Raw genomic sequence first — 16,487 nt, 5'->3', positions numbered from 1 at the left:
AATAAATCTGTCTCCAGGTTTAATGCCGAGCTTTTAATCCTTAAAAGCGTCCGGTAAGGCAGGCAGGTGTTGACAAGTCGAAGTGAAACAGTAACGAAATCGATTCCTGAAAATGTTAGCGCCAGTATTATTCCTGCTTTATCCGTGGAATAATTTATACGTCTGCAAATGGAATCCTCGAGTAAATTCCTCTAAAACGATCTAGAACGATCGGTCCATAAATAAAGATTCGCGAGACGCATCGATCTGTAAGCGGAAGTTCGGAGGCGAAATTCGAAACGCCCGCGATCGAAGACAACATTAACATTAAACAAACTTCGATCGTTCGTTCAATTTTCTTCGAGCACCTTATTGGCACCGATCTTCCTTCATCTTTCCTTTCAATCTCGCGTAACTGTACATATACGGGGTATGAAAAAGTTTCAGCCATATTTATAAGGTGTGATTTTACGCATCAAGGTAATGAAAAAGGTTCAGGTATATTTATACGCAGCAATTCAGTTACGACCAAGTTGTAATTGTAAATTAAAAAGCAGACACCCCATATTGGAGAAAATGGATAAACCACAGAAAGGATATTTATCTCTAATTACTTGTTGCAGTCGTCGAAAATTCGAAATTCTAATCACTGAACGATTTATGGCCCTAGCTAGATACACTGGCTCGTGAAAGAATTTCAACACTTATCACAGTATCAAACTTTTATATATTGCATCATATAAAATATTTTGAAATTTCCTTAATGACATGATTGTATGGATGTTTGAAACCAATCTGGAAATGCATACAGAAGTTACAAGAGATTCGTTGTAAATATATATTGAGTAAAATAATTATTCTACGACATAAATAGTAATTTTAAGCATATAATAACCATTAAAGATAGTCCCACGTAAAATATCGAGGTTATTGAAGTAACTGTTTAAATACTTTTACCATCTCTGCTAAATCTATACTTTCAGATTTCTTTCAAACTCTATCAATATAATCGTTTGGTCTCGTTACAACGTTAATGAAATATCAAAATGTTTCGCATAATACACATAATACGTATATTTAGAAGAGATGTCTGTAAGTGTTCAGATACTTTCACGTACCGTTGTATATCGTTTCCAATTATAAAAGATATTCGAAGAAATTGTTTGTTAAGAAGTTTGAGTAAAACTTGTATATTTCCACCGGTGGGAATAAATAATCCCAGTTACGACAAAGTTTTGATCACCATGCGTCATGCAAGCCACGTAGGTTTCGCAAGTTTTTCAAGCAACATCTGCGGTGGCAGTTTTTTAAACGGCTTTCCACGAAAATGAGACGCCCCCACAGTTTGGTGAAAGTGTCATTTGCATTTTATATTGCGGCCATTCACAGTTTCGGGACACACGGTTCCCGGAGCGTGCTGGTCGCACCGTTTTTATAGTTGAACGCGTCAACGTTTGAAAAATCCACCGAATTTTCCTCGTATCTCTGTTGAAAACGTCTTTTTTCGGTTTATTGCCGGGTGTTTTAAGAATTTCGTTTTCGACATTACAAACGAGTCTGCGAAAAAAGAAAAAGAAATGTAACGAAAAGGAACGTAATGCGAAGTGGCGAATAAAATGTTAAAATGTCTTTCGAGGTGTGACATTTTTTGCTGTGAAAATGAAATATAACCGTGACACTGGCCACGCGAATCAGTTTTTGGTATTCTCGATTTTTATGAAACTTCATATAGAAAATAGAGAAATATTTGACTTCCTTCTAACGCTTGTATTCGAACGATGCTGATAAAATATCATTCCCGGCAGTTTTTAAACAACTTTTTTTTATGCCCAGTTATTACATCAAAGTTGGAATATTTACACTGTTGAAAAATATTGTGTAAATTAGTATTCGTATAATAAGTATTTGCATATAGCATATTCGTAATTCCTACATAGTTTATACAGAAAAATTAAAAAACTTAGAAACAAACTCATATAGAAATATTTACATTATCAATATTGTTATAGTAACACCGGTAGCGTATACAGAATTAACCTTCGTAGTAGTAGATTCATACAAATGAAAGATTCTAAAGATTCAGATAATTCAGCAATACGTTAAACACGATAGACTGTGCGTAGAAAGATGTAACCCCAGACAAATATTCTGATTCTTTTCTCTTCCATAAAGAAGATTCAATTATTATTACCATATATCATCGATCAATACTGTAATTTTTTGATCGAAAACAAGGGTAGATTTTTACCAACCAAACGTATAAACGTTTCCAGCATCGTATAACGAGGTATTTGCTGCATGCACGCGAGGGTGCAAAAGGATAGAAGATAACGATTAAACATTGCATACATACCGCAGTAAAATAAAAAAAAAAAATGCAGACATATCGGCATAGAGAGAAGTTCGTAGTGCGTGCTTTCTGTGAAAAGGATATACGGGAGGAAAGCAAATAGGCTACGATTTCAATTCCTATGCCACACGTCGCGCCGTTTCGAACGATCGATGGAAGAATGAATCTCGTTCGTGCCACTCATAATAAAGTCAGGATTTACACTTTATGGATCTGTCTCTTCTTTTTTTTCTTTTTTTCTTTCACTGTGCAGTCGACAGACGCATAGTTTGGATTTTTTTCCCGTTTCTACAAATATTTGTTCGTATATCTGAGGGAAAAGCGACAAACATTTCAATCAGAAGTATCGTTTGGTACTTGAGTCGCATTTATAGATGCTTTAAGCAAAAGAGTTTAGTGGAGCGGAAATTAAACGTACGTGTTCCTGGAACTTTAACCTATTTACCGTTGATACGTTCGTAATAGAATATAACGCGGAGTTGATTTGATAACATTTCGTTACGCGAACTATTTTCTCTCATTTATTACGCGTATACTTTTTTATCAGTTACTTTCATTTGATGTTGATATTATAAAAATTATCGAGATCTTTCTTACATAATAACCTTTTTAACAGAGTAAATATTATATAGTTGTATAACATATATGTCATCGTAAAATAATGTCCAGTTTTTAAATTGAGAAGGGAAGTATTGTAACAATAATATCAGTCTATAAAAAATATAGTTGAAATGTTAAAGGCATTGATACGATATATATAATTTCATAAAACACGTAAAAGGAAGAAAATGATATTACCTCGAAATAATTTGCATTTTTTAAATTGAAAAGAAACGTATTATAGCAATGATATTATTTCATAAAAAATGCAGTTAAAATGCAAAAGGCATTGATACAGTAAATATAGTGTATTCATAAAATATATAGAAGGAAGAAAATAATATTCTCTCGAAATAATTTCCACCTTCTAAATTGGAAAGAAAAATTTAATAACAACGATACTAGTTTTCATAAGAAGTTAAAAACGCAACGATTTAATGTAAGCAGCAGTCATTAGAATACACAGCGTATTTGGTCTTGTTCGAGTTAAGCTCGGGGCTTACGGAGGTTTCTGCGCCCCATCTCCATTGGCGTAATATAAAAACACCACTGAAAACCTCGTTATACAAGGAAACATACATTAGCGAATATATTTCCCGTGGAAACGTGTTGATTCTCTCCATCCGGCAGCAAAACACAGAAAATTACAAACATACGCAAAAGACTTGGTCCATAATGCATCAACGATGTTGCATTAACGGTGAACACGTTAGGGGTAGTTGCCGCACGTACAACACATAGAGTATTAAATAAAGTAAATGATATAATAAGCTAAGAAGAGAAAAAGAGTCAGATTGGGGAAAAAAGAATGAGACAAGGAAACTAGTTGCGTTGAGGGAAAATAACTATTGCTATTGTGTTAGCATGCGTATATGTAATTCAGGAGGCGTGCTTTACACCCGGTGAAACCTCCATCCTCGTTTCCCCTTTTTTTCCTCATTTCCTTCTCTTTGTCTCGAATTATCCAGTTTAAGGTGGCGTAGCGAGGGGTGTGGTGATGGCTTGACTACACGTGCACACGTACAGGCACACACGCACGCAAATACTAACTATGCGAAAGTTTTAACTCGAATCTACCAAAAGGAAATATTTTAATTTTCCGAATGGATATAAAAATTCTCATTAAATGCTATAATTTGAAACATAAAAAGTATTATTGATTTGAATAATTATTGTAATATTTTTTCTCACTCTTTTGTCGTTCTCTTGAGTAAGATAAGTCTACCTTCTCGTCTCTTGATTTCGATGTTAAAATAGTTAAGAAAAAACTTCAATATGAGTTTCGCCAATATAAGTTTCCTAATAAATCAAATAAAGAATCATTTTTGGAACTTTCGATAGAATACAGAAATACATTCTTCCAACCAAATAAAGGAATAGTTTTGGTGACACACAATATTACAACGTGGAATATTTGCTGTCATTGTTTTCGTCTATGGTCTTTAAATATAATTAGCTGCTATTGTATCTCTATCACTACATGAACCGAGGCTTTTGTACAGCGTAATATACAATATACAAGTGTATAAATAGCCGCGTGTATGTGTTTGCGCGCGTGTGTAAGGTACGTACGTACGTACGTGTATAAATATAAACTGGTGGCGGTTGCTAACGGGGTGGCCTAGCCTTCTTCCCTTCCTCTTTTTTTCTGTCTGACAGTGAAGCGGTCGCGCACCCGGGAGAACAACACCACGCCGGAAGGGTACCAACCCTGAAGGGCTACCGATCGTGACCGACGCGATGAAGGTTCGCTGGTTTTTCGATTAAACGCAACTTTCTTTTTCTTTATTTTTCATCCTCTGCGTGTAACGCGTGTCTCTGTATCTATCATCTGTTCTTCCCTTTTCAACCGCGTGTTTCATATTTTCTTTCCTTTCGCCTTGGAATGCCTTCTTGCTTCTTTCTGTTTGGGTATGCTTTGCTTGTCCTTTGCAGCATGCGACACGAACGCAATATTTTAAGGTTGACGTTTTATCTGTTGATTGGAACGTCTCTTGGCGAGACTCGCGATTTATTCACGGTTACTCTTCGTTTGCTTTGTGTTCGATGACGATATAATTTTGCTGGGCATGCCGAATGAAACTTTTAATCGAGATATCGAGGTCTGTTTGAAATTAATGGTAGATGGACAGAAACGAAGGTCGCGATATTTATCGAAGGTATATTGGCATTACACGGCGGATGTTTATGCAATCTCATATTTTTATAAACGTAATTAAGGAAATGAAATATAAATCGAAATTTATTTCGTCTTCTTATAATTTTATATATTGTTATACATTATATATTGTATACATTTCTATTTTATAAATGCGTGAAAATCTGCAGTCTATTCGTGACCGTTCATTTAGATCAGTTGATTTTGAACAGACCTTAGGATCTATTAATATTCGAGATGTTCTGTCGGAGATATTTTGCATGTGCTACATATACATACATGTTACGTTCGTACAATTTCATCGTATTGATCGTACGATCTACATTTAGATGACTTTAAATATATTGGAAAATTTGGTTAAACGTAGTGACGTCCGATTACTCGTAGACGTCCGTCTGTCTCTCGAATTAAGTCAAAAATATACTTTTTGAAGATTAAAATTCATGTTCCATAATTTTGTGGAGGATGATTAAACGTGTTGGTATATAGTGACGTCAAATGTATTTAAAAATATTTTAAATATGTAATACAGAATACAAAATCAACCATAGTTCGCTGGATACTGGTCGATATAAAACGCTCGATACTAACCAACTGATTACAGATTGATTCGCTCTAAACTGTTTCCAAAGACTGATTACCGATCACTATACATCACCAACACGTTTAATCATCCTACAATAATTGGTGACCCCAATGTGATTCATGTGCCACTACAATTTTAATTTTCACAACTACATCTCAAGACCTATCATCCTGTAATTTAAATCACAAAGACGAGTAAGCCTGTTACTCATTCGAAGGTTAAGTAAAAAGTTGAACCGCCATGTGTTACACCTACGCCTTTGTGGCAGAAGTTTCTTTGGCTTGCAGGGGAATTGCGCGACCTAAATGCATTTACCTCGGACGGACTTTTGCCCTAACCAAGGCAGTTCTTGCCTTTGCAAATTCACCTCGAAGAACAACCTTATCGGTAAAAACTGTTGGGTATCCTTAATTAATTAATAATCCTGTCCAAAGCAAAGTAAAATATTGCATACTTCTTACTGAGATTAATCGAAAGTGAGATACTCGATCATAATGTTGATCATGGAGTAGTAAAAGGTTTCGTTATCGTTTCAATTTATTTGTAAATTGCATGTCGAATGCGTTATTGCTTCGTGTTCGTGTTCAGACACGTACTTAGAAATACTTCGAAATACGAGTATGGATATTTCATGTTCCAATAATTAAGTTGGTTCGAAAGACAGGATAAATTGAAATAAACGACAGAAGAGCGATTCGATCTTAATTTATCTGAGTGTACGTGATGAATTCTTGTTTCGATGGCTCCTTTTAGTCGCGCCGTATGATTACATACGTTGCACGCGCTTCTATCATGCATTTGTATAGAGAGAAAGTGATAAACCCGTGGAATGTTGAATAATTCAAGCGGCGCGCTTGTCGAAGATGTTTTCAACGACGTTTGATTTACACAGGCAGGAAACGATGTTAAAACATACTTATCTGCTTGAATTTCATTCTAACAAAACAACAGTAGCGCTTAAAAGCGATAATAAGTTTAGAGAGAAAAGTAGACGCCTCAGTTTACCTTAAGAAAATCAGAAAGCAATTATAGTAATCGAAAAAATCATTGAAAAATATTACGATAACGTCGTTTCGTTGGAGCAACGACAGCGATGAGTATCGAGAAATAAGGGGAACAAATTGTCTATATCTGTATATACAGGGTGGTTGGTAACTGGTGGTACAAACGGAAAGGTGGTGATTCTACGCGAAAAAAGAAGTCGAAAATATAGAATAAAAATTTATCGTTTGAGGCTTTGTTTTCGAGAAAATCGACTTTGAATTTTCGCTCGGTACGCGTGCGGTACGTTATAACGGATCTCACTGTAGATCGTTGTCTCGATGAAAAAATTTGAAAAAAAATAAAAAAAAATTTTTATTCTATATTTTCGACTTCTTTTTTCGCATAGAATCACCCCCTTTCCGCTTGTACCACCAGTTACCAACCACCCTGTATATAGAATTATATTTCACCATAAGCTACATTGCTTTTATAATGAAGCAAATATTGAACTCAATTACCAATGAATCAATCAATCCACTTAGGGTAAATGTGGTTTAACATTATCAATAGCTGGATTACGTAGTTATCTTATGTAATGCGATTCGTATTGCCATTCGTATATTTATGCAATGTTAATATACAATGTAATACGGCGTTCGTATAACTATCAGTTTTACCTTCTAATCATTTCATGAAATAATTCTGCTTGTGAATTACGTAATAAGCGTCACGTACGAACCCGAGGGAATATATTACGGAGTCTGTTGATACCCCTAGTTCTGATTAATCCTTACAGTGTATTTGTTGCGAAAGGGAATAATGAATCGTTGGAAAAGGAGATCGGTCGCCGGGAAACGCGACGAAAGCAACGACGATACGATGATGCGAAGAGAATCTCGTTCGAAGATGCCATCCGCGTGTTGATTAATTTCAGACTTCGTGTTAATTACTTTCGGAACTGATAATTAAATTTTAACTAGCTTTATTTATGGTGGTAACCAGAAGAAAGTAATATAGGTACGAGAGAAAATAGGTCTCGAATAAATATTAAACAAAGTAAAATAAACTTTCAATTATTTTGTGAAATCACGATAATCAATTACACGACGATTAAATTGATCGATCGTACGTATTTTACGTTCTTTGATCAAAGAAATTTTTCATTATGATCTACATCTGATCAATGGTCCTAAGTATTCGGACACTTTAATCGTTACATATATGTTAGTAAAATATATAAATTAATGAAAGTAACATTTATCATCTCACAAATTCACCAGAAATCTATGAAAATAACTTAGAAAAGTAATAACACTCTGTATATCAAATTAAATGTTCCCAACCTTATTACCTCATTAAACGGCATTGCACATTGTTGTTGAAGAACATAGCAAAATATCGGGGAGTTTTCGCCTAGAGCTGTGTACATCACTCGTACAACGCACACGCACACACACAATCAATCGAATTACCATCGTTGTATGATACGATGGTGCACACTTTTGACACACATACACATACATATACGTATTATGCACATACAGGCATATCGAAAGAAGCAGCGAGCGAACTAATTTCGTTGGTATCGATCCTCCTTCCCTGTCGCGACAAATATTTGCTAAGTAGCTCGGATGGAGTGCGGCCGTGGACCGATATACACGATAAACACGGTTCGGCGGTGTCTCGTTAATAACGTGATCACGGAGCGTTCTGGTGCGTCCCGACTCGCGCGGCACACGCGTTACGCCGAATAAATCGGAGTTATATGGATCCCGTGTTTGTCAGACGATCGAAGCACTAGCGATTCGCCCGAGCAACATTAAATTGGAAGTCAACGACGCGCGAAAATCGGCCAATTCGGCCGATCACAGGACCCATTATTACGAAAAGAATGAATCTACGAATTGACACTCTCTAAAGAGTCACTGTTGAACGTGTTGTGTGGTTATTGTTGGCGGTAATATGGTGTTCTGTTTCATGTACATTAGCCATTAGGTGAGATTCGACGTGTACTCATGAATCCGAATCAATTTCAATGGCATCGCTTCGAAAAGTTTATTTTATGGGATTGGATGATCGCTGGCACAAAGTAACGTTTCGTCTCATTTTTGTATTACAAATGAGCAGCTATTTTACTACTAGGAAGAAGCAACGTATGCACGTTATATTGTATATAACTGAATAATTTGCAGTAAATTCGATTTTTCTCATTCGAGTTAAGCAATGCGTTTGTCTAGATGTCTATCGATAGTTGCATGGTTACCTTTCGTTTCTTTATTCGATTAGTTCCTATGTTATTTCATCGTGCCATCGTGGATAGAATCGATCGACTTGCCCAAACGAATTTCAGATTTCGTGTTTGGAATGCATTGAGAATAGAAGAAGTGAAAGCAGCTACTGTTGATCAATCAAATTGGTTATACTCAGGAAGTGATTACTTTTTCAGTATAATCTTCGTTCGAAATTTTGACAAAATTTTAGAAAAATAATACTTCCATGGAGTTATACAGGTATGTCTTTAATCGTAAAGCAAATACATAGTATCGCATCAAATTCTCTTCGAATGTTCATTAGTAGAGTAAATTTGAAAATGTCGATAATAATTCCAGTGCTGTTGGTATGAATATTTGGAATGACAATTTTGATTATGACAAAATTATTAAAATATTTTGTGCACACGAAATCAAAAGAAACCTTTCGTATAATTTCAACGATTTAAATTAACGTCAAATTCATTATAATATATTTAGTAGGAAATTCATTTTCCAAATTCAGAGAATACCTACATCTAGTATACTCGATGAAATCGTGTTTCTTTGATAAAATATTAAATATTTCAAGCGATATCTCGATAATAACAATCGTCAGCTTTGAATTTGAAAATTATTCGATTCATAGGTGGCGAACGCGCGTCATAATTTTCTAAATGTATTAACCAGCATTCGTAATTATATATGCAAGTGCGAGTTGTTCATTTTCATTCCGTTAACTGCGAGTTCGCGTCATGTTAATAACAAATGTCACTCACACTAACACACATGAATCAATTTTCGCTTGATCAATTATTGTGTGAAACGATTAAATATCTAATATTATAATAATACTTCCTAGTTGTAGCACTAGCACATATTATGGTATGGATCGTGATTATCAAAGACACGTAGGTATCGTTAATAACCATTCGTTTTTTCCATTAAACGCTTGTGTCATGCAAGATACTTCAGCCAAACCTACGAGATAGGATCCTCGGCGATCTGGAATGCCTTTGACCCATGGTGTAAATAATGGCGTGAAATGTTAGCTTAATTATTACTATTTCCTTTGGTTCTATCGCATGCAAAACTATTATTTGGAATGATATTTTACGTGACTTGTACAGCATTATAGTTTGAATGTTTTAAATTGACGAACATTACGTGTAAAGTAAGATTAAAATACTTTTCCTCCATAAATACTATTCAAGTATATGAAAATAATGATATTGATAATATTGACGTATTGAACGACATGTACGGCTGTTATGACGTTTGAAGAGTGTACATTTATTAGAATAAAATGTAAAAATTCTAAATGTAAAAATATCTATGTATAATAAAAAGTTACACGAAATGTTCTAATATTTAAAATTACCTGCATCTTTTAAACTTACTTCTAACGATACTACTGCTTCGATGTAGACAAATATCAATTGTGTATAATTCACAGTGCGTAGAACGCTGAAGAACGGCCTCTCGGAAGAGGAGAAGAAACACATCGCCACCTACATCAAGGGCTACTGACTGTGATAAAACTCGAAACCTGTAGCTCGTCCACGAGAAGAAAGGAGGGATAGTAACACGATCATCGAATGTTCGGTCGGACGTTGATCACACGACCAGAACATTGCGATTTCACGGAGGCGCAACCAACGAACACGATGAAACAAAAAGCCTCTCTATGGAAATCGCATACACCAAGGTTATATGTTAAAAGAATTATATATACATATACATATATAGATATATATACACGCTTATATATATATATTTCTATCGAACTTTCTGTACGTTGGCAGAAAGCTATCGTTTTTATGAAATTCGTCGGTGAAGACGAAACTCGAGGCCTTCCATTCTATTTTTCGATCTTATCGCTTCAAATGTCGTTCGTACTTTTCCAAATACGATCAAATACCGTAGTTGAGCAAACCGTACTGGCCTAAAGCTTTATAGTTACAGACGATCAGAGTTGAATTTCGCAATTTTGATACCAAGAGGTGTTTTCTAACCAATTAAATTGGTCAAGTTTTATCAATTTAATAGATTTTTGATTGTACGAATGGTGAAAGATGACGAATAAAAGTAACAAGTTTTCTATCGGTTCATAAGTTGATACGTGCATATGCGTTAAATGGTAAATCACATAATTTTCGTTATGTATATTTTTTAAGAATTTTCCTTAAAAAGATGTACACATATCGAGAAATATTTTATGCACTCAACTGTTCGCAATCGCTAAAAATGACCGATGGTGTAGCACAACGAAAGAGAAACAGATCGGGATGATCAGTCAGACGGCTCACATCTCGTTTAGTACGACTGCTGGCTTGTAGGCGACGAAGCGACGAGCTTACGGGTCAGCGTTTCGCATCGCGAACGAATGCAACGACTTTTGAAACTTATATCCTCTCCATCTTCTTTGCGCGGAAAAAAGCGGCATGAAAGAAGGAAAAAAAATGGAGAGAGAAGTTTTCAGATGCATCTTCCGCGGTGACAGTTTCTCGCGAATAAATGCTCGTACGCGAAGAGGAGAAAGCATTTCTCGAAGCAATTCGCTTTTGCAACATGGAACGAGAAGATTATTGAAATACCCGCTGAGATGTTTCTGCATTCGAGCAAACACTTGAAAGTTCGAACGACAGCGATGAAAAATCGGACAATCTTATCGAAACGTGCCTCAAACGACACTTTTGATCCGTCGATGAAAAACTTTGAGTTCTCTCTTCAGGTTTAAAGAAAGTTCCGAACGAAATTCAATGAACCATTCGATGATACGAAACCGTATCTTTCGTACGTATTTCTTTTTCTCTCTTTTTTTTTTCTGTCGACGAAGGAAGAAACTAGGAAACGAACACGAGAGAGTTTATGAACGTGAATAGCGATTTTATTTCTGCCGATATCGTAGGTAGTGAATTTTGCATACCTAGACGGCGAAAATTTGTAAACGGTGTGATTTGTTCGGCGAGAGGAGAAACTTAATTAATTTAATCATCACCTTATTATCGCGCTGCGTGATGTTGCGCATGCGCTATTACTGTAATTTTCTGCGGAAATGATTCTTGAAATAAAATTGAAAGCAGCAATAATGAATCGTCTTGTTTATTTGGTGTTCCCCATTTTTGTTCCTATCCTTCCATGCAATTTGCGAAATTGACCCTCGATTAATGTAGCATAGGATTCCATCATAGATGATCTACAACGGTTTGGATCGAGTTAATTAATTCTCGAGTACTTCGTTTTAATTTGTATTTTATTTCCAACAAAAAAGGTCGATGTTTACGTAACGTTTCTTCGTTGTATGGCCCCAGTCACCAAAACGTGCAAATTAAAAATAATTCTGCATCGGTGTTCTTACATTCTTTATCTTTATTTATCCTTATTTGACTTGTATCTTATTTATCCTTATTTACCTTCAAAAGCGGACGAAATAAAAATAATTTCAGAACAGTTGCATGATACCTTCAAGCACGTACTAACAAAAATTTTCTGTATAATCATAACGTTCGTAATAAAGAATTTACGAATTTCTCGAAACGAAAAAAGAAAGGAATAATTTCATTCGATTCGTCGATACACGAGGTAAGACAAAATTCAGAATCGAATGACGATCCCTTTTGCTGAAATCTACTGACTAGAAAAAGGGAAAGGTTGGTGCGGTATACGAATCAAACAAATTCTTTTATATAACAAACTGTGCTCGAGACACACGATTTATTATTAACCTTCGTCCAACTTTAACAATATACAATATAATGTAGTAATAAAAACGTATCAGTTAAAAGTGTAATAATGATAGATCGTCGATCATGGGAGAAAAAAGATCGCGTTGCTTTGCGACCGCCACTCATCTCCACCACGTAACATCCTCGAGGTTATCTCGCGGCTTCTACTCTATCGAGTTCCTCTCCACCAGTCTTGGATACGTTTCTCGCGTGAAATTCGTGGCTGAGAATGCCGGCGGGGCTTGTCGATGCTGGTGAAAAAGGGGGTAACTGTGTGTATGTGTGTACAATTAAATGTGTGTCGTGTGTGATACGGCATAAAAGGCGGGTAGGGGCGGGGGTGGACAAAAAGGAAGAAGCTTTTTGAGAGAGGGACAGAACGTTTTCGCGTGTGATTTTAGCACCGTTACATCGATGCGCTTAATTAATACGCTAACATCTATAGTCGTGTAGAAAAAACACTTTCTCTGTCTCTTTCACATTATATCACCCTTCTTCTCTTTCTCTCACTCCCTGCCGTTCTTTCCCTTCGTTTCTTTCTATCTATATTTGTATAATTATATTACGTTAGAACAGCCTCGCTTCGTGCCAGGTTTTCGATCGCTCGACCAGTCATGTCTTTACGCCACTCGCGAGTTATCACTCTCGGAAACGTAAATTCCCGGTTTATATAGTTGGAACGTGTCCCTGAAAGCCGTATATCTCCGATGAAAAATGCGCCAGAGCATCCTGAAAACATCCTTAACACGCTCGTCCTTTTCTCTTCTGTCTTATTTCTTCGTCTCTTTCCCATTCTTTTACTCGCGCGTTATTATTGCGTTGACAGATTATTTCGTCTTTTCTTAGAAAACGTGTTCATCGACAGAGGGATAAACGTCCCGAAAATACAAGAACATTCGAGGACATAGTCGACACATCGCAAGAGGTAGTTTTCTTCCTCCTTTCCCTCCACCGATTCTCTTAGAACTTGGTTTCGTTCGTGTAGAAAGAATGTGCGACATTCTAAGCCTGGCTTTGCGATTAATTCTCGCAATCCTTCCAATTACTCGAGCAAGCTCGTACAGACTCGTAATCTTCGAGTTTCTTCCTTGGACAAGAATAGGAATCTTAGTAAGACGAACTGAACTGCCTTTGCACTTTTGATACTCTTTCGGTCAATTTCTCGGTCGAGTCCCTCTATGGAGTTCCTATGGATACGGAGTTCTCAGACGCTTTCCTTCGTTCCTTCGATCGACGACTGGCCACTGTCCTCCTTTCACGAGAGAAATTCCCTAGCGAAGAAGAGATCCGTCCGCGCTTTTCTTTTTTTTTTTTCTTCCTCAAGCTTGAAAGATTCGCGTGCACCGCGCAGCAGACGCGTCGAAAAAGCGGATGTTCGTGTTTCAACACAGTCCACGGGACAAACGATCGATCAATCGATCGATATGACACGGCTGCGAAGGGTTCCGTGTTCAGAGGTATTCCTCGCGGATCGGACAAGGCTCGACGAGATGATTCCGCGCGGATGTGAACACGTGGTGGCGCGAGACACGATGCCGTCGGCGACGCGGTGCTCGGAGACGCGGCGACGCGGTACGAAAACTTCAGAGCTCATCGTGCTTCGGCCCACTGAACTCGTCGTGGGAGATGAAGCCGTTCTTGTCTTTGTCCTCGTGCTGGAAGATCTCCTCGACCAGCTTGTCGTGGTCAACCAGCATCTTCTTCATCTCCTCGTTGTCGCCGGCTCCGCCCTGCTCCGCCTCGATCATTTGTTTCCTCAGGTACTCGCTCACCTGTACACAAACAAACATGTCAGCATCGAGCGGTAACGCAGTCATTTAGACTCTGGTTTTCTTTTGCTTTTGCGATGTTAGTAAAGAGAAACGATCGTGCGAAGTTCTTTTTGAATCACTCAGAAATTGGAACGATCAATTCTATTTTTTATAAGTTTCACAAGTTGAAGTGATTTTAATAATAAGGTCCAAGGTAAATTAAAAAAATTTTGTTTAAATACTTGTAACGTTATTATGTTTCTTCATTCTCATATTTTGGACGTGACCGATATGGCTTCTGGATGATTTGTACGACGCAATATTTTATATATATATCTCATACATAGAATCCAAAATTCTGCTTTTTTTTTTAAATGTATTTGTTATATAAGGCAGATAAGCCTATTTTTGTCGATTTCATGAGTTTTATATCGCTTGGTTACTAAAAGGTACTATTTCAATTAAACATAGTAATAATCAATATATTTGGAACATTCAAGAGAATGGTAAATGTATATTGAATTTTAGTTGGTAATATGGAATGTGAATTGACAGTGTATCGAATTCTAAGTTCTTCTAGAAAGGATGTAAAATTTGATTCATCGCGTCTTAATTTTCCAATCTCCAATTTTCTATTAATGAGTCATGTCGGAAAGAAGCTAAGCGTTTTCAGCGGATGTTGAGTTAATAAATGAAATAAAGATAAATTAGCGTATTCAATTAGAAAGAAGCATGTATATCGAGTTTCTTGTGTCGAAGTTAGATTTTTTCTTAGAAGATTGAATTTTTGTTTTCTGTGATACGAAACACGTTAAGCAATTAAATATAGCTTCGAAATGCACTGATTACTTCTAATTAAGTCATTTAAAAATTTATATTCAAATTTTTCACTAGTATTTTTTTATCGTTATTTAATGATTTCAATACGTAGCAAAAATAATTCAAAGGAATAAATGGGAAGAGGAGAATTTATCAGTCGTCAAAGGGATTTATTCGCTCCAACATTTCTCTACATAAAATACAATTTGAAGCTTTATAACAGTGCATTTCAAGCTGTCTTAAACAGGGTAAGCATATAAATTCGGTGCGCGAGCGTGCTTTTATTTATTTAAAAACTCTTTTCTTCAGCAATAAGCCAAAAGGGATGAAAAATGCTCGGAACTATGTTTTTAAATGTACTTTGACGCAATATATCCACGGCTAAAAAGTTGTCAGTCGCACAATATTTTTAAATGATTAAAACGTATCTATATACGCAAGGGAATAAAATACGAAAAAAGGTAGCAAAGGATTAGTCGCGCACGTTTGTTACACGTTGAAAACAGTAGGGCAAAAAAAAAAGAATATAACGTTACGAGCTTTACATCCCTTTCCCTCGACACAATGCGCACATGTTAATCCTTTGCACTTGCACGCCAGAGATAAAGCCAGCAGCAAGCGATGCCCGTGATTGGCCTTTGATCCATACAAATTTTATGAGACAAGTGGAATCGTCGAAACTATTTTTTCCATCAAATTGTTCCAGCATATTTCGAATAGGATTCGATAATCCTCGACCATCGCATTATTGATTTAGCAGAATCCCCTACAACTCGAGATGCGTTTCGTATTATACGAATTCCGTATTATACAGGGTCCATGGTGTAAGGATTACAACAAGTATGAAAAGAGTTTCGATATTATATTAGTATTAATATATATAATTTTAGTTATAGATTAACTATCGTGAATTACGAGCACAAAAAGAATGTAATATTTCAGTATTTAGTGAGTGAACGGAATCTCTCCTTAAATATCATTTGAGCTTTTAGCTGGATCTAAAGAGTATGAATTTACAGAAACATTTGCAGCCTAATAATTGGAAAGTGAGAAAAATCTACAGTTTAGATTTACTATCTCAAGATATTATATGCACGTTGCTTGCTTTAACGAATAGAACAAACAAATCAGTGGTAAAACTATATCCATTACATAGTTCACGCGAAATACGAGCTTGCGCGTTAAGAAGTTAATCTATAAATTGAATTTATCGTTTTAGTAGATTTGTTAAATATTTTATTCTATTTATATTAAATCCATCACCATGAATAACCCTTAGAAAA

General features: G+C 36.2%; 2 protein-coding genes across 6 annotated transcripts in view; one reads left to right on the top strand and one right to left on the bottom strand.

Moving 5' to 3' along the window:
* LOC117233347 (FH1/FH2 domain-containing protein 3) overlaps positions 1-12,002 on the top strand; it is a 242,306-nt gene extending 230,304 nt beyond the window's left edge. For 3 of the 4 annotated variants that reach the window (XM_033493550.1, XM_033493552.1, XM_033493551.1), the window contains one exon: positions 10,363-12,002. In XM_033493550.1, the coding sequence (XP_033349441.1) occupies positions 10,363-10,436 (74 nt within the window). In that variant the 3' untranslated portion in view covers positions 10,437-12,002. Of the gene's footprint in view, positions 1-4,588; positions 4,676-10,362 lie in introns of all 4 variants that reach the window. The other variant, XM_033493553.1, reaches the window with a different exon arrangement.
* A 587-nt stretch (positions 12,003-12,589) lies between these two features.
* LOC117233209 (FK506-binding protein 2) overlaps positions 12,590-16,487 on the bottom strand; it is a 116,009-nt gene continuing 112,111 nt past the window's right edge. For both annotated transcript variants that reach the window (XM_033493297.1, XM_033493298.1), the window contains exon 4: positions 12,590-14,406. In XM_033493297.1, coding sequence (XP_033349188.1) covers positions 14,218-14,406 — 189 coding nt within the window. In that variant the 3' untranslated portion in view covers positions 12,590-14,217. The remainder of the gene's footprint in view (positions 14,407-16,487) is intronic.

Source organism: Bombus vosnesenskii, unplaced genomic scaffold (assembly GCF_011952255.1).
Source record: "Bombus vosnesenskii isolate JDL3184/JDL3185 unplaced genomic scaffold, Bvos_JDL3184-5_v1.1 scf7180000013295, whole genome shotgun sequence".
Lineage (NCBI taxonomy): Eukaryota > Metazoa > Arthropoda > Insecta > Hymenoptera > Apidae > Bombus > Bombus vosnesenskii.
This window is presented reverse-complemented; position numbering and strand designations above follow the sequence as displayed.